We start from the raw sequence: 27,323 nt of genomic DNA on the forward strand, positions 1-27,323 counted from the left end.
AAACTACTGGCTACATTGGTGGGTGGTGGGGGGAGAGACTTGTGGACTACTGGCTACATTGGTGGGTGGTGGAGGAAGAGACTAGTGGATTACTGGCTACATTGGTAGGTGGGTGGGGAAGAGCTATTGGATTACTGGCTACATTGGTGGGTGTGGAGGAAGAGACTAGTGGATTACTGGCTACATTGGTAGGTGGTGGGGGAAGAGACTAGTGGATTACTGGCTACATTGGTAGGTGGTGGAGGAATAGACTAGTGGATACTGGCTACAATGGTGAGTGGTGGGGGGAGAGACTAGTGGACTACTGGCTACATTGGTGGGTGGTGGGGGGAGAGACTAGTGGACTACTAGCTACATTGGTGGAGGAAGAGACTAGTGGACTACTGGCTACAGTGGTGGGTGGTGGAGGAAGACACTAGTGGACTACTGGCTACATTGGTGGGTGGTGGAGGAAGAGACTGGTGGACTAATGGCTACAGTGGTGGGTGGTGGAGGAAGAGACTAGTGGACTAATGGCTAAAGTGGTGGAGGAAGAGACTAGTGGACTAATGACTACAGTGGTGGATGAACAGACGAGTGGACTAATGGCTACAGTGGTGGGTGGTGGAGGAAGAGACTAGAGGACTACTAGCTACAGTGGTGGGTGATGGGGGAAGAGACGAGTGGACTAATGGCTACAGTGGTGGAGGAAGAGACGAGTGGACTAATGGCTACATTGGTGGGTGGTGGAGGAAGAGACTAGTGGACTACTGGCTACAGTGGTGAGTGAAGAGACAAGTGGACTACTAGCTACATTGGTGGGTGGTGGAGGAAGAGACTAGTGGACTACTGGCTACAGTGGTGGAGGAAGAGACTAGTGGACTACTGGCTACAGTGGTGGAGGAAGAGACTAGTGGACTACTGGCTACATTGGTGGGTGGTGGGGGAAGAGACTAGTGGATACTGGCTAAGTGGTGGAGGAAGAGACTAGTGGACTACTGGTACAGTGGTGGAGGAAGAGAATAGTGGACTAATGGCTACAGTGGTGGGTGGTGGAAGGAGAGACTAGTGGACAACTGGCTAAATTGGTGGAGGAGAGACTAGTGGACTACTGGCTACAGTGGTGGAGGAAGAGAATAGTGGACTAATGGCTACAGTGGTGGTGGTGAGGAAGAGACAAGTGGACAACTGGCTAAAGTTGTGGAGGAAGAGACTAGTGGACTAATGGCTACAGTGGTGGGTGAAGAGACTAGTGGACTAATGGCTACAGTGGTGGAGGAAGAGACTAGTGGACTAATGGCTACAGTGGTGGGTGGTGGGGGGAGAGACTAGTGGACTAATGGCTACAGTGGTGGGTGAAGAGACTAGTGGACTACTGGCTACAGTGGTGGAGGAAGAGACTAGTGGACTAATGGCTACAGTGGTGGGTGGTGGAGGAAGAGACTAGTGGACTACTGGCTACATTGGTGGGTGGTGGAGGAAGAGACGAGTGGACTACTGGCTACAATGGTGGTGTGGGGGAAGAGACTAGTGACTAATGGCTACAGTGGTGGGTGGTGGAGGAAGACAATGGACTAATGGCTACAGTGGTAGAGGAGAGACTAGTGGACTAATGGCTACAGTGGTGGGTGGTGGAGGAAGAGACTAGTGGACTACTAGCTACAGTGGTGGAGGAAGAGACTAGTGGACTAATGGCTACAGTGGTGGAGGAAGAGACGAGTGGACTAATGGCTACATTGGTGGGTGGTGGAGGAAAAGACTAGTGGACTACTGGCTACATTGCTGGGTGGTGGGGGGAGAGACTAGTGGACTACTATCTCATTGTGGAGGAAGAGACTAGTGGACTACTGGCTACAGTGGGTGAGGAGAGAATAGTGGACTACTAGCTACATTGGTGGGTGGTGGAGGAAGAGACTAGTGGACTACTTGCAACATTGGTGGGTGGTTGGGGGAAGAGACCTAGTCTTTTTCCTCCCACCACCCACCACTGTAGCCATTAGTCCACAAGTCTCTTCCTCCACCACTGTAGCCATTAGTCCACTAGTCTCTTCCTCCACCACCCACCACTGTAGCCATTAGTCCACTAGTCTCTTCCCCCACCACCCACCAATGTTGCAAGTAGTCCACTAGTCTCTTCCTCCACCACCCACCAATGTAGCTAGTAGTCCACTATTCTCTTCCTCACCACTGTAGCCAGTAGTCCACTAGTCTCTTCCTCACACATGTAGATAGTAGTCACTAGTCTCCCCCCACCACCCGCAATGTAGCCAGTAGTCCACTATTCTTTCCTCCACCACCCACCATGTAGCCATTAGTCCACTCGTCTCTTCCTCCACCACTGTAGCCATTAGTCCACTAGTCCTCTTCCTCCACCACTGTAGCTCAGTAGTCCACTAGTCTCTTCCTCCACCCCCACCACTGTAGCCATTAGTCCACTAGTCTCTTCCTCTACCACTGTAGCCATTAGTCCACTTGTCTCTTCCTCCACCCCACCACTGTAGCCATTAGTCCACTAGTCTCTTCCCCCACCACCCACCATTGTAGCCAGTAGTCCACTCGTCTCTTCCTCCACCACCCACCAATGTAGCCAGTAGTCCACTAGTCTCTTCCTCCACCACCCACCACTGTAGCCATTAGTCCACTAGTCTCTTCCTCCACCACTGTAGCCAGTAGTCCACTAGTCTCTTCACCCACCACTGTAGCCATTAGTCCACTAGTCTCTCCCCCCACCACCCACCACTGTGTCCATTAGTCCACTATTCCTCTTCCTCACCACTGTAGCCATTATTCTCAACTAGTCCTCTTCACCCCACCACTGTAGCCATTAGTCTCACTAGTCTCTTCCTCCACAACTTTAGGCCAGTTGTCCACTAGTCTCTTCCTCACCACCACCACTGTAGCCATTAGTCCACTATTCTCTTCCTCCCCACTGTAGCCAGTAGTCACTAGTCTCTCCTCCACCACTTGTAGCCATTGTCCACTAGTCTCTTCCTCCACCACCCACCCGTAGCCATTAGTCCACTATTCTCTTCTCCCCCTGTAGCCATAGTCCACTAGTCATCTTCCTCCACCACTGTAGCCAGTATCCACTAGTCTCTTCCCCACCACTACACCATGTAGCCAGTAGTCCACTAGTCTCTCCTCCACCACCCACCAATGTAGCCAGTAGTCCACTAGTCTCTTCCTCCACCACATGTAGCCAGTAGTCCCTAGTCTCTTCTCCACCACCACCAATGTAGCTATTATCTACTTGTCTCTTCACTCACCCTGTAGCCAGTAGTCCACTATCTCTTCCTCCACCACCCACAATGTAGCCTTATTCACTGTCTCTTCCTCCACCACTGTAGCCATTAGTCCACTCGTCTCTTCCCCCATCACCCACCACTGTAGCTAGTAGTCCTCTAGTCTCTTCCTCCACCCCACCACTGTAGCCATTAGTCCACTCGTCTGTTCATCCACCACTGTAGTCATTATCACTAGTCTCTTCCTCCCCACTTTAGCCATTAGTCCCCCACTAGTCTCTTCCTCCACCACCCCCCTGTAGCCATTTAGTCCACCAGTCTCTTCCTCCACCACCCACAATGTAGCCAGTAGTCCCTAGTGCTTCCTCCACCACCCCCACTGTAGCCAGTAGTCCACTAGTCTCTTCCTCCACCAATGTAGCAGTAGTCCATAGTCTCTCCCCCACCACCACCAATGTAGCCAGTTAGTCCCACTAGTCTCTCCCCCACCACTCACCATTTGTAGCCAGTATTCCACTAGTCTATCCTCCACACCTACCATGTAGCCAGTAATCCACTAGTCTCTTCCCCACCACCGACAAATGTAGCCAGTAATCCACTAGTCTCTTCCTCCACCACCCACCAATGTAGCCAGAATCACTAGTCTCTTCCCCCCCACCACTACCAATGTAGCCAGTAATCCACTAGTCTCTTCCTCCACCACCCACCAATGTAGCCAGTAGTCCACAAGTCTCTCCCCCCACCACCCACCAATGTAGCCAGTAGTTTACTAGTCTCTTCCTCCACCACTGTAGCATTGTCCACTATCCTCTTCCCCACCACTGTACCAGTAGTCCACTAGTCTCTTCCTCAACCACCCACCATATAGGCCATTAATCCACTAGTCTCTTCCTCACCACCACCATGTAGCCAGTAGTCCCACTAGTCTCTTCCCCTCACACACCATGTAGCAAGTAGTCCACTAGTCTCTTCCTCCACACTCACCATGTGCCAGTAGTCCATAGTCTCTTCCTCCACCACTGTAGCCAGTATCCCTAGTCTCTTCCCCCACCACCCCCATGTAGCTAGTAGTCCACTAGTCTCTTCTCCACCACCCACCAATGTAGCCATTAGTCCACTCGTCTCTTCCTCCACCCTGTAGCCATTCACCACTAGTCTCTTCATCCACCACTGTATCCTTAGTCCACTGGTCTCTCCCCACCACCCCCAATGTAGCCAGTAGTCCACTAGTCTCTTCCTCCACCACCCACCATGTAGCAGTAAGTCCACTAGTCTCTTCATTCACCACTGTAGCCAGTAGACCACTTGTCTCTCTCCACCACCACCAATGTAGCCATAGTCCACTAGTCTCTTCTCACACCCACCACACTGTAGCCACTTACGTCCCTCGTTACTGTTCATGCCACCACTGTAGTCATTAGTCCACTAGTCTCTTCCGCCACCACTGTAGCCTTAGTCCCCTAGTCTCCTTCCTCCACCACCACCCACTGTAGCCATTAGTCCACAGTCCTCTTCCTCCACACCCACCAATGTAGCCATAGTCCACTAGTATTTCTCCACCACCCACCACTGTAGCCATTAGTCCACTAGTCTCTTCCTCCACCACCCACATGTAGCCATTATATCACTAGTCTCTTCACCCACCACTGATCCATTTTCACTGTCTCTTCCTCCACCACTGTAGCCATTATCCACTAGTCCTCTTCCCCCACCCACCCACCAATGTAGCCAGTATCCACTAGTCTATTCCTCCACCACCTACCAATGTAGCCAGTAATCCACTAGTCTCTTCCCCCACCACCTACCAATGTAGCCAGTAATCCACTAGTCTCTTCCTCCACCACCACCATGTAGCCAGTAGTCCACTATTCTCTCCCCCACCACCCACCACTGTAGCCAGTAGTCCACTAGTCTCTTCCCCCACCACCTACCACTGTAGCCAGTAGTCCACTTGTCTCTTCCTCCACCACCCACCAATGTAACCATTAGTCCACTAGTCTCGTCCCCCACCACTGTACCATTAGTCACTTGTTTCTTCCTCCACCACTGTAGCCATTATTCCACTAGTTTCTTCCCCACCACTCACCAATGTAGCCATTAGTCCACTATCTCTTCCCCCACCACCCACACTGTAGCCATGTAGTCCACTATCTCTTCCCCCACCACCCAACACTGTGCCAGTAGTCACTAGTCTCTTCCCCCACCACCTACCACTGTAGCCAGTAGTCCACTATCTCTCTTCCTCCACCACTGTAGCCTTAATCCACTAGTCTCTTCCACCCACCAATGTACCAGTATCCACTAGTCCTATTCCTCCACCCCTACCATGTGGCCATTAGTCCACAGTCCTCTTCCCCCACCACCGACCATTAGCCAGTAGTCCACTAGTCTCTTCTCCACCACCCCCCAATGTAGCCAGTAGTCCCTAGTCTCTTCCTCACCACCCCCAATGTACCAGTAGTCCACTAGTCTCTTCCTCCCACCACTGTAGACATTATCCACTAGTCTCTTCCCCCACCCTGTACCAGTAGTCCACTAGTTCTCTTCCCCACCACCCACCATTAGCCATTATCCACTAATCATCTTCCTCCCCCACCCCCATGTTAGCCAGTAGTCCACTAGTCTCTTCCCCCACCACCCACCAATGTAGCCAGTAGTCCACTAGTCTCTTCCTCCACCACCCACCAATGTATCCAGTAGTCCACTAATCTTTCACTCACATTGTAGCCGTAGTTCCACTAGTCTCTTCTCCACCACCCACCATGTAGCAGTAGTCCACTATCTCTTCCTCCCCAATGTAGCCAGTAGTCCACTAGTCTCTTCACTCACCACTGTAGCCAGTAGTCCCACTATCTCTTCCCCCACCACTGTAGCCAGTAGTCCTCTACTCCTCTTCCTCCACCACCCCCCACTGAAGCCATTAGTCCACTCGTCTCTCCTCCACCAACTGTAGCCATTAGTCACTATCTCTTCCTCCACCACCCACCACTGTAGCCATTAGTCCACTAGTCTCTTCCCCCACCACCCACCAATGTAGCCAGTAGTTACTAGTCTCTTCCTCCACCACTGTAGACATAGTCCAAAGTCTCTTCCCCCACCACTGTACCAGTAGTCCCACTAGTCTCTTCCCTCCACCACCCACATGTAGCACTTAGTCACGTTCGTCTCTTCCTCACCACTGTAGGCCCATGTCCACTAATCTCTTCCTCCCCACCCACCTGTATCCATTAATCCACTAGTCTCTTCCTCCACCACCCACCACTGTAGCAATTAGTCCACTCGTCTCTTCCTCCACCACTGTAGCCATTAGTCCACTAATCTCTTCCTCCACCACCCACCACTGTAGCCATTAGTCCACTAGTCTCTTCCCCCACCACCCACCAATGTAGCCAGTAGTTTACTAGTCTCTTCCTCCACCACTGTAGACATTAGTCCACTATTCTCTCCCCCACCACTGTACCAGTAGTCCACTAGTCTCTTCCTCCCACCCACCAATATAGCCATTAATCCACTAGTCTCTTCCTCAACACCCACCACTGTAGCCCATTGTCCACCTAGTCTCTTCCCCACCACCAGCAATGTAGCCAGTAGTTTACTAGTCTCTTCCTCCACCCTGTAGACATTATCCAATAGTACTCTTCCCCCACCACTGTAGCCAGTAGTCACTGTCTCTTCCTCCACCACCACCAATATAGCCTTAATCACTAGTCTCTTCCTCAACCACCCAACAATGTAGCAATTTTTGTTTCAGATCCACTAGTCTCTTCCCCATCACACACCAATGTAGCCATAGTCCACTCTCTCTTCCTCCACCACTCAACATGTAGCCAGTAGTCCTCGTCCTCTTCCTCCACCACTGTAGCCATAATCACTAGTCTCTTCCTCAACCACCCCCATGTAGCCAGTAGTCCACTATTCTCTCCCCCATCACCACACCAATGTAGCCAGTAGTCCCAGTCTCTTCCTCCACCACCCAACAACTGTAGCCAGTAGTCCAGTAAGTCTCTTCCGCCACCACTGTAGCCATAGTCACTAGTCTCTTCCCCACCACCCACCAATGTAGCTAGGTCACTAGTCTCTTCCTCCCTACCCACCAATGTAGCCATTAGTCCCTCGTCTCTTCTCTCCCACCACTGTAGCCATTAGTCATCGTCTCTTCTCCACCACTGTAGCTAGTAGTCACTAGTCTCTTCCTTCCACCACCCACCACTGTAGCCATTAGTCCACAAGTCTCTTCCTCCACCACTGTAGCCATTAGTCCACTCGTCTCTTCTCCACCACACCACCACTGTAGCCAATTAGTCCACTAGTCTCTTCCCCACACCCACCAATGTTGCAAGAGATCACTTCTCTCTCCACCACCCACCAATGTAGCTAGTAGTCCACTATTCTCTTCCTCCACCACTGTAGCCAGTAGTCCACTAGTCTCTTCCTCCACCAATGTAGATAGTAGTCCACTATCCTCCCCCACCACCCACATGTAGCCAGTAGTCCACTAGTCTTTCCTCCACCACCCACCAATGTAGCCATTTAGTCCACTCGTCTCTCCTCCACCACTGTAGCCATATTCCCTAGTCTTTCCTCCACCACTGTACTAGTATCCACTATCTCTTCTCCACCACCCACCACTGTAGCCATTAGTCATATTCTCTTCCTCTACCCACTGTTAGCCTAGTCCACTTGTCTCTTCCTCCACCACCCACCACTGTAGCCATTAGTCCACTAGTCTCTTCCCCCACCACCCACCATTGTAGCCAGTAGTCCACTCGTCTCTTCCTCCACCACCCACCAATGTAGCCAGTAGTCCACTAGTCTCTTCCTCCACCACCCACCACTGTAGCCATTAGTCCACTAGTCTCTTCCTCCACCACTGTAGCCAGTAGTCCACTAGTCTCTTCACCCACCACTGTAGCCATTAGTCCACTAGTCTCTTCCTCCACCACTGTAGCCATTAGTCCACTAGTCTCTCCCCCCACCACCCACCACTGTAGCCATTAGTCCACTAGTCTCTTCCCCACCACTGTAGCCATTAGTCACCTAGTCTCTTCACCCACCACTTGTAGCCATTAGTCCACTAGTCTCTTCCTCCACCAACTTTAGCCAGTTGTCCACTAGTCTCCTCCTCCACCACCCACCACTGTAGCCATTAGTCCACTATTCTCTTCTCCACCACTGTAGCCATTAGTCCACTAGTCTCTTTCCTCCACCACTTTAGCCAGTGTCCACTAGTCCCTCTTCCTCCACCACCACCACTGTAGCCATTAGTCCCTATTCTCTTCCTCCACCACTGTAGCCAGTAGTCCCTAGTCTCTTCCTCACACTTTAGCCAGATCCACTAGTCTCTTCCCCCACCACCCCACAAATGTAGCCAGTAGTACCACTAGTCTCTTCCTCCACCACCACCAATGTCGCCAGTAGGCCACTAGTCTCTTCCCTCCACACTGTAGCCAGTAGTCCACTAGTCTCTCCTCCACCACCCACCAATGTAGCTAGTATCACTGTCTCTTCAGTCACCACTGTAGCCTGTCACTAGTCTCTTCCTCCCACCACTGTAGCCTTAGTCCACTAGTCTCTCCCCCAACCACCACCACTGTAGCCTTATCCACTAGTCTCTTCCTCCACCACTGTAGCCATTAGTCCACAGGTCTCTCACCCACACTGTAGCCATTAGTCCCCCCCTCCCCCCCCCACTAGTCCTCTCCTCCACACTTTAGCCAGTTGTCCACTAGTCCTCTTCCCCACCACCCACCACTGTAGCCACTTAGTCCACTATTCTCTTCCTCCACCACTGTAGCCAGTAGTCCATCTAGTCGTCTTCTTCCTCCCCCCACTTTAGCCAGTTGTCTCCACTAGTCTCTTCCCCCACCACCCACCAATGTAGCCAGTAGTTTACTATCTCTTCCTCCACCACGGGTATACATTAGTCGCTAGTCTCTTCCCCACCACTGTAGCCATAGTCCACTAGTCTCTTCCACTCACCCACCCCAATATTAGCCATTAATCCACTAGTCTCTTCCTCAACCACCCACCAATGTAGCCAGTAGTCCACTAGTCCTCTTCCCATCACAACCAATGTAGCCAGTAGTCCACTAGTCTCTTCCTCCACCACTCAACAATTAGCCAGTAGTCCAGTAGTCTCTTCCTCCCACTTAGCCAGTAGTCCACTAGTCCTTCCCCCACCACCCACCAATGTAGCTAGTAGTCCACTAGTCTCTTCCTCCACCCACCCACCATGTAGCCATTAGGCCACTCGTCCTTCCTCCACCCAATAGGAGGTAGCCATTAATCCACAGTCTCTTCATCCACCCTGTAGCCATTATTCCACTTGTCTCTTCCTCCACCACCCACCAATGTAGCCAGTAGTCCACTAGTCTCTTCCCCCACCACCCACGCATAACCATGTAGCCAATCACTAGTCTTTCCTCCACCAAGTTAGCCAGTAGTCACTAGTCTCTTCACTCACCACTGTACCAGTAGTCCACTATCTCTTCCCCCACACCCACCACTGTAGCCAGTAGTCCTCTACTCTCTTCCTCACCACTGTACCAGTAGTTCCTCTAGTCTCTTCACCCACCACTGTAGCCCATTATCCACTATTCTCTCCTCCACCACTGTACCAGTAGTCCACTCGTCCTTTCTCAACCTTTGGTAGCCATTAGTCCACTAGGCTCTGAATTTGATTATGCAAATCAAGTCCTGACATTTTAAAGGGTATTAAAATTTTAGAAGCTTTTTAAACCTCGAACAACAAGGTGATGAAATGAAGATCCTACATATGTAGTTGTTCACTGACACCCAGTCTTAGCCCAAGACACACAGACAGATAGCCAGATAGCCAGTATCCCTAGTCTATTCTCCACCACCTAGCCAATGTAGCCAGTATCCACTAGTCTATTCTCCCACGACCAATGTAAGCCAGTAATCCCTAGTCTCTTCCCCCACCACCGCTCATGTAGCCAGTAATCCCTAGTTTCTTCCCCCCCACCGCCAATGTAGCCAGTAGTCCACTAGTCTCCTTCCTCCACCCTTAGCCATTATCCACTAGTCTATTCCTCCACCACCTACCAATGTAACCAGATCCACTAGTCTATTCCTCCACAACCACCATGTAGCCAGTATCCACTAGTCTCTTCCTCCACACCTCCAATGTAGCCAGTAATCCCTAGTCTTCTCCCACACCGACCAATGTAGCCAGTAGTCCCAGTCTCTTCCTCACCACCCACCAATGTAGGCCAGTAGACCACTATGTCCTCTAGGCCACCACTGTAGCAGAGTCCACTAGTCTCCTTCAACTCACCACTGTAGCCAAGTAGTCCATTAGTCTCTCCTCCACCACCCACCAATGTAGCCAGTAGTTCCACTAGTCTCTTCCTCCACCACATGAGACATTAGTCCACTAGTCTCTTCCCCCCCACTGAGCCAGTGTCCACTAGTCTCTTCCTCCACCACCCACCAATATAGCCATTAATCCACTATCTCTTCCTCCACCACCCACCAATGTAGCCAGTAAGTCACTAGTCTCTTCCCCACCACCCACCAATGTAGCCAGTAGTCCACTAGTCTCTTCCTCACCACCCACCAAATGAGCCAGTAGTCCCACTGTCTCTCCCTCCCCCACTTGTAGCCAGTATCCACTAGTCTTTTCCTCCACCACGCCACCAATGTAGCTAGTAGTGCCCTTGTCTCTTCACTCACCACCGTATGCCAGTAGTCCACTAGTATCGTTCCTCACCACCCACCAATTAGCCAGTAGTCCTAACACTAGTCTCTTCCTCCACCATTGTAGCCAGTAGTCCACAAGTCTCTTCCTCCACCACTGTAGCCATTAGTCCACTAGTCTCTTCCTCCACCACCCACCACTGTAGCCATTAGTCCAAAGTCTCTTCTCCACCACTGTAGCCCTTAGTCTACCTCGTTCTTCCTCCAACACTGTAGCTGTAGTCCACTAGTTCTCTTCTCCACACCCACCACTGTAGCCATTAGTCCACAAGTCCTCTTCCTCACCACGTAGCCATTAGTCCACTCGTCTCTTCCTCCACCACTGTAGCTAAGTAGTCCACTAGTCTCTTCCTCCACCACCACCACACTGTAGCCATTAGTCCACAAGTCTCTCTCCACCAATGTAGCCATTAGTCCACTAGTCTCTTCCTCCACCAATGAGCTTAGTAGTCACCACTAGTCCTCCCCCCCACCACCCACCAAGGTAGCCCCGTAGGTCCACTAGTCTCTTCCTCCACCACCCACCACTGTAGCCATTAGTCCACTCGTCTCTTCCTCCACCACTGTAGCCATTAGTCCACTAGTCTCTTCCTCCACCACTGTAGCCATTAGTCCACTAGTCTCTTCCCCCACCACCCACCACTGTAGCCAGTAGTCCACTAGTCTCTTCCTCCACCACCCACCAATGTAGCCAGTAGTCCATAGTCTCTTCGCCACCACCCACCATGTAGCCAGTAGTCCCTAAGTCTTCTCCTCACACCACTCTAGCCATTAGTCCACTAGTCTCTTCCCCCACCACCCACCACTGTAGCCATTAGTCCACTAGTCTCTTCCCCCACCACTGTAGCCATTAGTCCACTAGTCTCTTCCTCCACCACTGTAGCAGTTGTCCACTAGTCTCTTCCTCACCACCCACCCTGTAGCCATTAGTCCACTAGTCTCTCCTCCACCACTGTAGCAGTAGTCCACTCGTCACTTTCTCCCCTTTGTAGCATTAGTCCACTAGTCCGTGATTTTATAGTGCAGAATCAAGTCTGACATTTTAAAGTGAATATTAAAATCTTAGAAGCATTTTTAAACCTCGAACAACCAAGGTGATGAAATGAAGATCCTACTATGTAGTTGTTCCTGACACCCAGTCTTAGCCCCACAGACCCACAGACAGATGTACCCCACAGAGACAAACAACAGACACAGCATCCGCCCAACCACGACCAGCACAGATATTACTTTCACATGATACTGCATCAAATGCTCTCATTGTTCAGGGAGCGCCGAGCTCCAGCTGTGATTTCTTTATTTGGCGATCTCTTCTAGCCGAGCCCCCACGTGCTGATCGACTTGCTGCATTAAGATTGTCCTAACGGGGGAATTGCATGCATCGTTAGTATCCGTAGGGGAGGTTAATAAGAGTGAGGGATGAAAAAAGAGACTTTCCAAACCCCGGCCTCCAACAGTATACCACTCTTTCTCCATAAATTGATACGTCTGTTTGTCGGCTTCCTGGTTGCTGATTGGAGGAGCGCTGGGAATAAACGACAGAGAGAAGGTATGAAAAGAGGGAAAGGGGAAGAATTTTTTGTGTGTGAAAAGGGGTGTTGGATGGAGTCCCACATCTTCTCATTCTTCTCTCCTAATTTCCGATGCTGTTTTCAGGTTTCTCTTTGCAAAAGGATCAAACCACCTCGAAGGCATCGTATGCTAGCAGCCTGCGCATTTGTCTCTGTGTGTGTGTGTGTGTACGTTGTAAATGGCAGTAGAATGCACTCTTGGAATGTCCACCAGGCCGTAGCACTCTGTGAGAGATGCTTTATAGCCGGCATTTCACAAACACACCATCTGGCCTCCTCAGCTTTTAAGAGGGCGAGAGGGCCATCTCAGTCTCTGTCTCTACTTCTGTGTCGAACTAGCAGGGCTGACCCAGGGAGCGTCTCCTACTCCTCTCCTGCATAAAGAGATGATGTCACCAGGCTCAGTGGCTCAGTGCCATATATGGGTGGAGGCCCTACGTCAGGTGCAGGCGCCCTGGGCCTAACCTGGGTTTTTTTTTTTGATACCCCACTCTGGGTAGACATAAAGCCATGAAACATTCAGTAGTCTCTCTTCTCCTCTAGCAGTGTCTCTGAGAGAGAGACTTTCTTCCACAACCCGCTTCACTTTATCTCTCCGAAATCTCTGACATGTGGAGAGCTGAGAAAGAAGGAGGAGCAGAAATGAGGACAAATAGGAAGTGGAGGGAACTCTGAGAGGCTTTTTTTAAATTTCTCTTCAGTCAGACAGACTGGAGTTCTGGCCCAAAAACTGGGGACCAAGGTTTACCTGAATGCCTGAATGGTGTGTCAAGCCTAACAGCCTCACACCCCTCTCACACCCTCTCACAACCCCTCTCAACACCCTCTCACACCCCTCTCACACCCCTCTCACACCCCTCTCACACCTCTCTCACACCCCTCTCACACCTCTCTCACACCCCTCTCACACCTCTCTCACACCTCTCTCACACCCCTCTCACACCTCTCTCACACCTCCTCACACAACTCTCTCAACTCTCACACCTCTCTCCACACAAATCGCTGCCATACAATACCAGGCCTCATTCCCACCCTTTGTCTGCATCCCCCTTCTCTATTTCCAAACTTGGCAGTTTTTAATAGATGCTTTGTCACGTAGTACTCACTGACGGTTGCTGCTTACTGTGCTGTGGCGTAGAATATAGGTTTTTGACTGAGTGTTGGGCGCTCAAAAAATTATTAAAAAAAGCCCGCCTCCCTTGGCCACTCAGGATAGTGTTTAAGGCCTGGTCAGGGCTATTGGGCCGTGCAGCAGTTGGCTGGTGACACACCGTAGAGAGGACTGATTGAATCCTGGCCTATTGTTTTTTTACTTAACCTATTTTTCTTAAAACTGCATTTGTTGTATTGCGCATGTGCAAATACAATTTTATTTTAATTGGTAATTATCCTGTATCCTTTCTCCTAATGGATCAGAACTGAATGTGCGATTAGAGAGAGGGCTGTATGTTAAACTGTCTGTACAGTGATCCATTCTTACACCGCCTCATAGATGTCAACCATTTTAACTGGGCTTTGGTTTACTGATTGCCAAACTCAGCCTTGAGTATAAAAGGACCTCTCTACTGGTGTCTCTGTGTTGTCTGCATCAATAGATAACATCCTTAAACCTGCTGCATGTGCCCAGGCAATACTGCCTACCCCTCTCCATAATCACCTATGCCCCCCATGCTGCCCCTATGTAGACCCCTGCCAGTACAGACGTACCCTGGCTCATTCCCACGCCGCCCCTCTCTTCCCTCCAGCCCCCTGCGTTATCCCGCCACGGCGCTAACCCATTAGCATGTATGATAAGTGCCTAGCATGTTGGCGGGCCATTTTAGAGGCTGGCTCCGCCATGCCGGAGCTCTGCAATATCATTGGGAGATAATCTACCGCTGTGAGGGAGAAAGTGGCAGCTCGGGGCGTGCAGAAAATCACTCTTATTTTCTCCTCCTTCTCCTCCTTCTCCCTCTCTTCTCTTCCCTCCTTCTGGCTTCCCTTCTTCTGATGACACTGAGAACATGGCAGAAACACGCAAGGGAGGGAGGGAAAAGTGTGTTTGTGTGTGTCTGTCAGAGGAGAGAGGGCCAAGGCAGAGGAGACATGATTCTATTATTTTTTAAATTTTTATATTTAACCTTTATTGAACTAGGCAAGTCAGTTAAGAACAAATTCTTATTTACAATGAAGGCCTATACCGGCCAAACCCGGACGACACTGAGCTAATTGTGCGCCGCCCTATGGGACTCCCAATTACGGCCGGTTGTGATACAGCCTGGAATCGAACCAGGGTGTCTGTAGTGACGCCTCAAGCACTGAGAGGCAGTGCCTTAGACCGCTGCACCACTCGGGAGCCCCACACTCTTTGAGTGTGTCCATAGTTGATATATCCCTCAACGCATTTAATCCCATTACGTTGATTCTTCCTATCTCTCTTTCTCTGTGTATTTACTCAGCTTTTTCTGTCCATGAGGAGTTAGTATACAGCTAAGACTCTTTCTCTCTCTGTATCTGTCTCTCTCTCCTTCTTTTTCTCTCCTTTTTCTCTCTCTCCTTTTTCTCTCTCCTCTCTCTCTCTCTCTCTCTCTCCCTCTCTCGCTCCCTTTCTCCCCTTTCTCTCTCTCTCTCTCGCTCTCACACATTTTCTCTCTCTCTGCCTGACTATCTGCTTGCCCACTGTAGCTGTCTGTGTGTTTACACACGGCAGCACTTCAGTATTTTAAGAGTAGGTTAAGCTAACGGAGGTGAATTGTGATATTTGAAAAGATTACAGTAATTTGGCCAATTGTAATGGAGCATGCCATTTCCAAAGTGCTCTTTCAGACCAGACACGTCACAACGGAGAAGAGGAGGAAATACAGTTCTTAGAAAGGGGGAATTAAAGTATCGGGGGGGAGACAAAGAGTAGAATTTCCTGTCCATAATTGCCCTTGCCAAATTGGCAAAATCCCAGTGGAAATGGCATGGTAAAGCTAACAGGGTTTATGGCATAACACCAGTGGAAATGGCATGGTAAAGCTAACAGGGTTTATGGTATAACACCAGTAGAAATGGCATGGTAAAGCTAACAGGGTTTATGGCATAACACCAGTGGAAATGGCATGGTAAAGCTAACAGGGTTTATGGCATAACACCAGTGGAAATGGCATGGTAAAGCTAACAGGGTTTATGGCATAACACCAGTGGAAATGGCATGGTAAAGCTAACAGGGTTTATGGCATAACACCAGGGTAAATGGCAATGTAAAGCTAACAGGGTTTATGGTATAACACCAGTGGAAATGGCATGGTAAAGCTAACAGGGTTTATGGCATAACACCAGTGGAAATGGCATGGTAAAGCTAACAGGGTTTATGGTATAACACCAGTGGAAATGGCATGGTAAAGCTAACAGGGTTTATGGTATAACACCAGTGGAAATGGCATGGTAAAGCTAACAGGGTTTATGGTATAACACCAGTGGAAATGGCATGGTAAAGCTAACAGGGTTTATGGTATAACACCAGTGGAAATGGCATGGTAAAGCTAACAGGGTTTATGGTATAACACCAGTAGAAATGGCATGGTAAAGCTAACAGGGTTTATGGCATAACACCAGTGGAAATGGCATGGTAAAGCTAACAGGGTTTATGGTATAACACCAGTAGAAATGGCATGGTAAAGCTAACAGGGTTTATGGCATAACACCAGTGGAAATGGCATGGTAAAGCTAACAGGGTTTATGGCATAACACCAGTAGAAATGGCATGGTAAAGCTAACAGGGTTTATGGTATAACACCAGTGGAAATGGCATGGTAAAGCTAACAGGGTTTATGGTATAACACCAGTGGAAATGGCATGGTAAAGCTAACAGGGTTTATGGCATAACACCAGTGGAAATGGCATGGTAAAGCTAACAGGGTTTATGGTATAACACCAGTGGAAATGGCATGGTAAAGCTAACAGGGTTTATGGCATAACACCAGTAGAAATGGCATGGTAAAGCTAACAGGGTTTATGGTATAACACCAGTGGAAATGGCATGGTAAAGCTAACAGGGTTTATGGTATAACACCAGTGGAAATGGCATGGTAAAGCTAACAGGGTTTATGGTATAACACCAGTAGAAATGGCATGGTAAAGCTAACAGGGTTTATGGCATAACACCAGTGGAAATGGCATGGTAAAGCTAACAGGGTTTATGGCATAACACCAGTGGAAATGGCATGGTAAAGCTAACAGGGTTTATGGCATAACACCAGTGGAAATGGCATGGTAAAGCTAACAGGGTTTATGGCATAACACCAGTGGAAATGGCATGGTAAAGCTAACAGGGTTTATGGTATAACACCAGTAGAAATGGCATGGTAAAGCTAACAGGGTTTATGGCATAACACCAGTAGAAATGGCATGGTAAAGCTAACAGGGTTTATGGCATAACACCAGTAGAAATGGCATGGTAAAGCTAACAGGGTTTATGGCATAACACCAGTGGAAATGGCATGGTAAAGCTAACAGGGTTTATGGTATAACACCAGTGGAAATGACATGGTAAAGCTAACAGGGTTTATGGTATAACACCAGTGGAAATGGCATGGTAAAGCTAACAGGGTTTATGGCATAACACCAGTAGAAATGGCATGGTAAAGCTAACAGGGTTTATGGCATAACACCAGTGGAAATGGCATGGTAAAGCTAACAGGGTTTATGGTATAACACCAGTGGAAATGGCATGGTAAAGCTAACAGGGTTTATGGTATAACACCAGTGGAAATGGCATGGTAAAGCTAACAGGGTTTATGGTCTCCTAACTGTAGTTGATGGAACAAATGAAGGTGAAAAAGCAGTGTAGGGGAGAGATGAGGCTGGGGCTCCCTCCGCTTGCTTCACCCTGAGACCCCACTGTAATCTATAGCCAGGACACTGCCTGATGAAGAGCCCAACAACACACACACATGCAATGCAGGTACGCACACATACAATATTTTTTATTTGCTCTAGAGTGCCTTCCTCTCGCAAACGCCACAGTGAAAATCAATGTTCTGTTTTGGAAGCATAAATGGCCTCTGACAGCATTTCTGCGTTTTTTTCTCTGCAGATATAGATTTGTATGTCGGGCAAAATAGCTGTAAGTTGTATCAATAATGTACAGGGGCACCCCATGTCTCCCATGTAATCTAATTCAACTTGAAATGAATTATCTGTGTTAAGTTCAGGGTTCTGCTGTCGAGCAACCAAGCTGATTTCTCTTTCTTCCTCAACTCTCTCTCCCTCCCTCCACAAATACGATAGAACAGTTTGTTAGTGACCTTTTCCCATGGTGGGGGAGATGGTTGGGGGCGGGTGTGAGTGATCGTAATGTCAGGGCTGTGCTGTTAGGTATTGGGATAAAGAGACAAAGGGTTGAGATCTCTGCGGTAAAACAGGCATTTCACTGCTGACATGTAGTATGTACACAAAATGAGTGGTTTACTGTACATGTCCTCTTATTGCCCTGCTCAGATAATAATAGTCAAAACAGGCCATCTGATGTGACCACTCTGATGACCTCTTCTCAACAGACTAGAGCCCTCCTTTTCTATTGTCATGTTTGCATCTGTTATATTGATGTGCTGGTTTTGGGTTTAGGGGAAAGTGCCTTTCGTTCTCCTGCCTGGAGGGACTGCACTGTTGTATTGAGGGATGAGTCACTCTGCCAGCCAGGCACTGCACTCTGCAGCACTGCAGTTCTGAGGAGGAAGACGGGAAGAAGAGACATGAGAATGAATCAGTTTTGTGAATGAGGCAACTTCTCTCTTCTCTTTTTCTCTCCCTCACATCTCTCTCTCTCTCTCTCTCCCTCACATCTCTCTCTCTCTCCCTCACATCTCTCTCTCTCTCTCTCTCCCTCACATCTCTCTCTCTCCCTCACATCTCTCTCTCTCTCTCTCTTTCTCTGTCTCTGTCTGTCTGTCTGTCTGTCTGTCTGTCTGTCTGTCTGTCTGTCTGTCTGTCTGTCTGTCTGTCTGTCTGTCTGTCTTAGTTAGTTAGTTAGTTAGTTAGTTAGTTAGTTAGTTAGTTAGTTAGTTAGTTAGTTAGTTAGTTAGTTAGTTAGTTAGTTAGTTAGTTAGTTAGTTAGTTAGTTAGTTAGTTAGTTAGTTAGTTAGTTAGTTATCAGGCCTGTCAGAGGAAGTGTCTTTTAAATGTGCTCGAGGGAACAAAATGTGGCTCTAAAGAAGGTTGGTTCCACGTGTTATGGCAGTCAGGGAAAGTGACAGTGTTCTTTCTGGTCTGGATCATTCTAAAAGAAAGAACGTGCTGATGATCAGTTTCCACCTCTGTCACTTTTACAAAGTTATGCTTTTACATAGTAGATATGAAGGAGGCTGTGATCCTGACTATTATGAGCTGGAATATTGTCTACATATTTTGGGCATCTACGTGGGCAAGTGGCACTTACCAACAGTAAAACATGATTGCTATTCAGTAATTGTTTCTTCCTAGAGTAATTGTTATTTAGTAGGGGTTGTTTTCTTAACTGTAGTCTATCACACCATCCTGAGGCTGCACTTTCACGTTGTTACAACAGGGAGGTTGTTGGTGTTAAAAGAGCTTGTTAACATTAAAAACTTTCATGAGGAGGAAGAGGAGAGGAGGAGGAGTAGAGTGTTCTCTAATTACCCCCCAGAAGGAGACTGGCAGGTGGCATCAGCTCCCTGCCCTTCACAGCTCCCTGCTCTCTGGTCCTGGGAGGTGTGTGTGTGCAGAGACAGAGGTGAGGTGTGTGCAGAGGTGTGTGTGTGCAGAGATGCTCTACTCACAATAATGTCACACTCTCACTAGTCATTATGGATAGATTAGGTAAATGGATGCTTGTATAAATGACGTTGGAATTAATTACCAATGGAATGATATTTTTTTACTCTTAAAACATTTTGAGGAATTCAAGAGTTGACTAACTCTTGTGTTGAAAACGTCTGGAAAGGGATCTAGTTTGGACAAATCATTTGACCTGCTTCTGTGTGTCATCTCTGCGATTGATTCTTTTTTTCATGATGACAACTGGACATTTGTCGAAAGTTTACAGACAAATGGGAGAGGTAAACTTAGAAAACCACAGAGACTCAAACACCAGAGAATCACACACACTGTCAAACACTATTCCTCTATCCTCCCTCTCTCCTCCCCCATCTTTCTCCACTGCACTGCCATGATAAGAGCACCAGCCAGCCCTACACCTAGAGCTGTGGCAGTCATGAAATTTCATCAGCCAGTGATTGTCAAGCAAATAACTGCCGGTCTCATGGTAATTGACCGTTAATTAACATAAACACATTTAGCATATCCTGGCTTCCACGCATAGCCTACAAGCCACTGATGCAGACCTTTGGAATATCTACATTTAAACAAATTGAAAAAATCCATTATTATTTTAGATAGGTCTAAAGAAACATGATATGAAGAGAATGTAGTCTATTTCAGAAGAACAGAATAGCATACTCTGAGTTGTCCTTATATTCGGCCCTGATCTGGATATGCCATATGGTTGTGGGCTACACTAGTTCATTTAGCAGACAAGATTTGCTTCGAATTCTGTGGCATTATTTTATAATGTTTTATTGTATGAAGAATACAATTGAACAAAGCTGAATGAAACAGAAAGGATATTTTCTCCAAACGATTTGAGGGAGTGAGCACGTGCAGCTGTTCTGTGTTGAGCGGGGGAACAAAGAAACAGGTACTCCTATATGCTTAATTTAGAGTTATTAATGTAACTTTAGTTGTGATACAAATGTTGGGATATATGTTTCGATTTTTAATACATTCTAAGGCTGCATGATGCGCTCTAAGGATGATTTGAAAAACGTTGCATGAAAGGCATGAGCTCTGCTTTGTTTTTTGGCAGGGTGTACACACTTCATCAGTCTCTCATTCAGAATTTGACAAGCACTTGATAATGCCTCGAATTTCCCGGCGGCATGCCCTTTGTGTGGCCGTAATGCCTCCTAAAAAAAATCTATGCCTTTCGTGGCCAGTGGCTGTTGTGCCCTTGGGCTGAATATAATAATTACAATTCCATTCACCCGGCTGCGTGCTCGAAGCACCTCTCACTCACATGGCTCTCCGTCACGTGATCGGGTCTTTGTCACAGGCTACAAGTGAAGACAGACACATCGGGGATGCAACTGCGGGCGTCCTTATCCGAAGTGCATATGGAAGATATTGGCAGAACTGTCGACATTTACTTTTCGTCAGCCAACAAGATGAGTAGATGAGTAGGCCTAACGAAAATCAAAAGCACTAGTCTTATGTCAATCTACTATCCCCCATAGTACAAAAGTTGACCTATTCTATTCTGTGCGAGAAATAAATATTCCAAACAAAGTCTGGGACAATAGTGGGATGCGAAATATCCCAAATGTATACAACCCTAGCATTCCCCCAAAAAATGTTACGCCATGAGGCTGAAGCAACAGATCGGAATGTTTAGCTTAAAATGTTAATAAACTATTCGGCTATTTCTTCACATTATAAAGTTCCCTCAGCGCTCACAACAAGCAACCTCTGACAAAAGTCCCTCTACTTCTAGTCGAGGTGAAAATGATGACTCAGACACCTTATCGATAGCAACAGCTCATGGTCCTCTTGGAATCAGAAGTGTTTTTGATGCAATGGAGGAACGTAGTCAGAGAAATGCTGATGAATGTCTTGCTCGAGCTGTGTATGCAACTGGTTCACCTCTGATGCTTACAGGCAATGAGTATTAGTAGAGATTTCTGAATGTTCTTCGCCCAGCATACACCCCAACCAGACATGCTTTATCTACTCATTTGCTGGATGCAGAGTTCAACAGAGTTCAAGTGAAGGTCAAGCAAATCATAGAGAAAGCAGACTGTATTGCAATCATCTCTGATGGGCAAGGAATAATTAACTACATCATCTTCCAGTATTCTACAAGAGCACAGACACAAGGGACGACAGACAGTCTCTACATTGCAGATGAGCTGAAGGCAGTCATCAATGACCTTGGACCACAGAAGGTGTTTGCACTGGTGACAGACAATGCTGCGAACATGAAGGCTGCTTGGTCTAAAGTGGAGGCGTACTACCCTCACATCACACCCATTGGCTGTGCTGCTCATGCATTGAATCTGCTCCTCAAGGACATCATGGCACTGAAAACAATGGATACACTCTACAAGAGAGCCAAGGAAATGATTAGGTATGTGAAGGGTCATCAAGTTATAGCAGCAATCTACCTCACCAAGCAAAGTGAAAAGTATAAGAGCACCACATTGAAGCTGCCCAGCAACACCCGTTGGGGTGGTGTGGTCATCATGTTTGACAGTCTCCTGGAGGGGAAGGAGTCTCTCCAAGAAATGGCCATATCACAGTCTGCCAATATGGACAGCCCCATCAAGAGTATTCTCCTGGATGATGTATTTTGGGAGAGAGTGGTAAGCATCCTGAAACTCCTGAAACCTATAGCAGTAGCTATTGCACGGAGAGGGAGACAATGCCATCCTGTTTGATGTTCAGACAGAAGAAATCCATACTGCCCTGCCCACTTCACTGTTACTCCAAGCAGAGGAAACTGCAGTTCTGAAATACATCAAAAAGCATGAAGACTTCTGCCTGAAGCCCATACACGCCTCAGCGTACATGTTGGATCCCAAGTATGCTGGCAAGAGCATCCTGTCTGGTGCAGAGATCAACAAGGCCCATGGTGTCATCACTACCGTGTCTCGCCACCTTGGCCTGGATGAGGGCAAGATTCTTAGCAGTCTGGCAAAGTACAATTCCAAGCAAGGGCTTTGGAATGGAGATGCAATATGGCAGTCGTGCCAACATATCTCATCAGCCACCTGGTGGAAGGGACTTTGTGGATCTGAGGCTCTTTCCCCTGTTGCCTCCATCGTCCTCCAAATCCCACCAACATCAGCCACCTCAGAGCGCAACTGGTCCTTGTTTGGGAACACACACACCAAAGCACGCAACAGGCTGACCAATACAAGGGTTGACAAATTGGTGGCCATCCGGGCAAATTTGAGGATTTTTGAGCCTGACAACAAGCCATCCTCAACAAGGTTGTAAAGTGACAGTGAAGATGAGGCCTCAAAGTCTAATGTTCAAGAGGTGGACATTGAGGAGGTCCAGGGAGAAGACATGGAAGCCTGGGAGGAAGACAACCAAAGCTTTAGTTTCTTTCATTTTACAGATGTATGTTCAAATCGTTTTTGGGAGATGCGATGGATCATTGGGGATCATTCAATATTCCCTTTCTTTTGTTGTTCAGTAAAATCATCTCATATGAAGAGTCAACTCATTTAATTAAAGTTCAATTTGTTACTAAATTGTTTTTTAAATTTCTATTGGAAGGATTTCATCATTTGCAATTATGTCTACTTATAATAAGGTAAAAGGTTTATGTTTCTGTCTCCATGTGATATGGTAAATATACCCAATGCAAAAACATCTACATTTAAATGGTATTAATATGAATTTGCATATATTTCAGTTAATTTCCATATATTTCCGTTAATTCCTAAGGAAAGTTTCCACCTCTGAATATTACCCAAAATGTGCAACTCTTGTTGTCACCCATCAGACTATTCTTGATTTACATATACTAAATAATATATGTGTGAAATATATTTTGATTTAGAATGGACCATTATCATGCATCTGTCTCGAAACAGAGGCAGTGGAAAACATACACTTAAATAGTGAATGGAGGACGCTTTTCCCCGTGGTTTATTTTCATGCCAGCCTGGTAGGCTATACTCCTGTTGTAAAGAGAAGCAATGTGCTTAATATTAGGAAAGTTGAGAAATAAATATAGTAGGCCTAGCCTATAGCTGATGGGATCCTCCTCTTTTTAATAGAGGCCATCACTCTGTTTTCTCACGCAATTGCATGGCCTATAGAAATGTTGCGTAACATGAGCTCATGAGTTCTCATGAAGTGTTTGATTAGATTTGCGATTAGATTTGCATTGATGTCAGCGTGATTAGAGGGACAATAGAGTGCTGAGTACCAGGCGGTTAGCAGGTTTGGTAGGCTACTAATGACCATCAGCACATCAGAGCTTGGAGAAACCTAATTACCGTGACTAAACGGTCACGTGGAATTTGACTGCCGTCATGACTCGTGACCGACCATGACCGCCTACCTCCACCCCCTCACCCCTTACTCCCCCACACCATTAACCCCCCTTCATATTTTCATTAAAATCTGAAGGACCTCATCAGCACTCGTTAAAACCTGAGCCATCCATGTAATTAGTTAAGTAATAACAGGGAAGCGCTCGTCAGGCCTCTTAACTAACGGGCCCTGGCCCCACCGCTCCACTGGTGCTGATGACACCCACCCTGATCACGATTGGCTCTCCACGGCCATTAGCCAGCTGCGGGCAGAGACCCACCACTGCTCCCTTCACCCACTACGCCCGCACCTCTTCACCCGCATGATGGTGATATAATTATAGACAGTCACATCCCCTCTGTTTTAGGACCAATGTGTTTAATTAAAGAGGATGAAGGTTAGCATGGCCTCTAGCATGGCTTCTGTCTGCTCTGACTTTGTTTTGGTGTGTTTACAATGTATTGATTGAAGGCTAATGACGATACTGGCATAGCCATTGAAACAAATCAATTTACCTTAATAACACAATGGCCTTGGTGTGTTATGGGATGCTTTTGATAACCCTGGCATAAAAGCAATAAGCGTTATGTTAGGAGGATGTGTATTGTGTATTAATATGTATTGTCTATGTTCATCCTGTGCACTGTGAGAGGCCTTGTCATTGATGTGCATCTGGTTGTGTCCTGTCCACAGGTAGAATGCAAGAAGGCTCAGCCCAAGGAGGTGATGTTCCCACCGGGTACGCGAGGCAGGGCCAGGGGCCTGCCCTACACCATGGACGCCTTCATGCTGGGGATGGGCATGCTGAGTGAGTACACTTGGATTGGTGTAAGACATATTTTCAGAATGAATGGGGCCCTACGGTAATATTGACAAAACACAATATGGCAATTAGCAAATGTAGCCCACTAACTTTTACAAAGTGACCCTTTCCAAGACTTTGACATTACCATGGTTTCTAATGCTCTGGCAGGACAGGAAGGGCACTCTGACTGACACTGACTAACTGTGTCTCCCTCCACCGCTGACATGTCCTCTCACACTGTCTGATACCAACACCAACTCTGGTACCAATCCTGATTCTGACTCTGATGCTAGTGATTTCTGCCTGACATTGAGACTCTCAGCCACTTACTATGTAAAGGAATGTAACTAAAAGGACATGCTCCCCAAATCCCTATGAAGGATTAAGAAGGCAAGGTGAAATACAGTCAAATGGCTCCTACAAGTTCGCTGCCACTTACAAACATCTTCTAGACTAGAGCTCATTCAAGGAAATGCTGGAGACTCTTCCGTCACCCCCCCCCCCCCCCCCCACACACACACACAACGACACAAAGACCCCCTCCCTCACAGCAGTTCACAAAGCATGTTCCCCCATTCTCTGTAGATTTGACAAGGAAAAGACAGGAAACAAGGATTTTGTGAAGGCTCCCCCAACCTGCTCTACCCCCTCCCTTCCAGCTCCCTCCTCCCTTCTCCCTATCTTCTCAGAGCTTCAGCCCAGCGTTAGTGACAAGAGATAATTACTGTTAGATTGATCGTCTGCTCAAAGTAACTGAAGCAAATAAATCGTTTGATGCTGGGTGCTGAATCCGAATGACGGCTAATGGAAGCTGCAGGATAGGTCGCCCTGCCCGTAATTTGGCTTGATGAAGCATCCTCATAGGGGCTTGCGTGAAATATTCTATTGATATTCAGACAGTCTCGTTACCACACCCACTGCCCCAAACCCACCACCCCCAAACCCCCATTCTCCCAGACCCCAAATTCATCCAAGCAGAGCTATGGATTACAGAAGTAAATGAAGAGGAAAATTGAAGTAATGTTAAATTATGAATTTATGATTTCATCTGGCAGACCTCAAGATTGCTGAATTATAGGGTATGGATATCACATGGTTTCATCTGTTGGGGGGATGAGAGGAGGGCTTGTCTCCTACTGTAGTTCATCTTCATCAACATCATTCATTCTCCAACTTCTCCACCACAAACCTCTAGCTTCTCTTCTAACTCAGCCTGGTTGGTTTGGCAGAGTTGTGTCAAGTTGCTCTACAGGTGGCAGTGTCAATGCCCTGTCAACAGACATGTTTTAGGGCAGGGTTCTCCAACCCTGTTCCTCCAACTCTAATTTAGCTCACCTGATTGTAATAATTAGCTGGATGATAAGTTGAATCAGATTAGTTCTAACTGGGGTTGGAGTGAAAAACTACAGGAGGGTAGCTCTCCAGGAACAAGGTTGGAGTGAAAACCTACAGGAGGGTAGCTCTCCAGGAATACAGTGTTGGATTGAAAACCTACAGGAGGGTAGCTCTCCAGGAACAAGGTTGGAGTGAAAACCTACAGGAGGGTAGCTCTCCAGGAACAGGGTTGGAGTGAAAACCTACAGGAGGGTAGCTCTCCAGGAACAGGGTTGGAGTGAAAACCTACAGGAGTTTAGCTCTTCAGGAACAGGGTTGAAGAGCCCTGTTTTAGACTGATATGAAGACACTCCACAACATTCTGGTGAACTTATTCAGATTTATCAACTTGGCAAAATGTGGAGCTAATGGAAAGAGTGCATAGAAGAGGAGGAGGAGAGAAGTGTGAGTAGCAGTAAAGGAAAGGATGGAGAGAGAGGGAGTATGAACTGAACTGCCAAGTTCTCTTCGACACTTGTTATCTAAGTGAAATTGGAAAAGCAGGACAGCGAAACATTGTTCGCTAATTTGCATACAAAAATCAACAAGGCTTATTATTTAAGGAACCCTAATTCCTTACGTGCCTAAATCTCATTAACCCCCCCCCCCCTTCTGTTCGCTTCTTTGTTTACCACATCTAATCGAGCCATTTATCTTTATTGCGTTAGAGCCTGAATGTATGTTTGCTGAAATTAATGCACATTTAAAGCCCTGTGCAGAGTGCGGCTTTACCAGATGCATAATTGGTTTTAAAGTGAATCTGAACTGTTGAGCCATAAAATAGGTGCATTAGTATGCATATTAATACATGGGCCCTGAGGCTCTGAGGCAGCCACAGTGGGGCCAGATACAGTGACAGTCTTTATTTACTGAGGTATATACAGAGAGATATGGAGGACAGGAGAGGAGAGACAGGAGAGACTGAAGAGAGGAGCCCACCCCAGAACAATTGTCAGACGAATCACTTCCTATCTGCTGTGTGTGTGCGTTCATGCATGCCGGCACACGGTCTATGCCTCGTCTCGACAGCCAGACCACACCCCCTCCTCTCCTCTCCTGTTTCCATGTCTCCATCCCCTCATGTTGAGCTTGCTTCTCTGGATGTCTTTCTCTAGACTAGCTCCGCCTCCTGGAGGAAAGCAGAAGCACACGGTGATCGTCTCACCTGCTAGTGTTAGGCAGGGCGAAACACACACACACACACACACACACACACACACACACACACACACACACACACACACACACACACACACACACACACACACACACACACACACACTCTTCTCATATCAGCCCAACTCTATTGTTGTTTTCCAATTTATACAACAAGGATGTGATGACTGAGGAGTAAATGTGTGTTAATTTAAAGGGCGGAGCATCTGTGTGTGTTTGTTTGATTATGCAGGCCTGTCTAGCTGTGTTCTAGGTCATTCATTTGGCTGTGTAATTCATAAGTAGCCTATCATATGCAGACAGCAGAGCTGAGTTGGAGAGAATTAAAGTGTGTGTGAGTGAATGTGTTAATGTGTACATCTGTATGTCTCT

The 27,323-nt window shown here is 47.5% G+C and overlaps 1 protein-coding gene across 1 annotated transcript in view; it reads left to right on the forward strand.

The window, feature by feature from the left end:
• LOC120036668 (RNA-binding protein Musashi homolog 2-like) overlaps positions 1-27,323 on the forward strand; it is a 306,714-nt gene that overhangs the window by 189,053 nt on the left and 90,338 nt on the right. The window contains exon 5 of the mRNA XM_038983054.1: positions 24,290-24,404. Within this exon, the coding sequence (XP_038838982.1) occupies positions 24,290-24,404 (115 nt within the window). The remainder of the gene's footprint in view (positions 1-24,289; positions 24,405-27,323) is intronic.

This window comes from Salvelinus namaycush, unplaced genomic scaffold, assembly GCF_016432855.1.
Source record: "Salvelinus namaycush isolate Seneca unplaced genomic scaffold, SaNama_1.0 Scaffold142, whole genome shotgun sequence".
Lineage (NCBI taxonomy): Eukaryota > Metazoa > Chordata > Actinopteri > Salmoniformes > Salmonidae > Salvelinus > Salvelinus namaycush.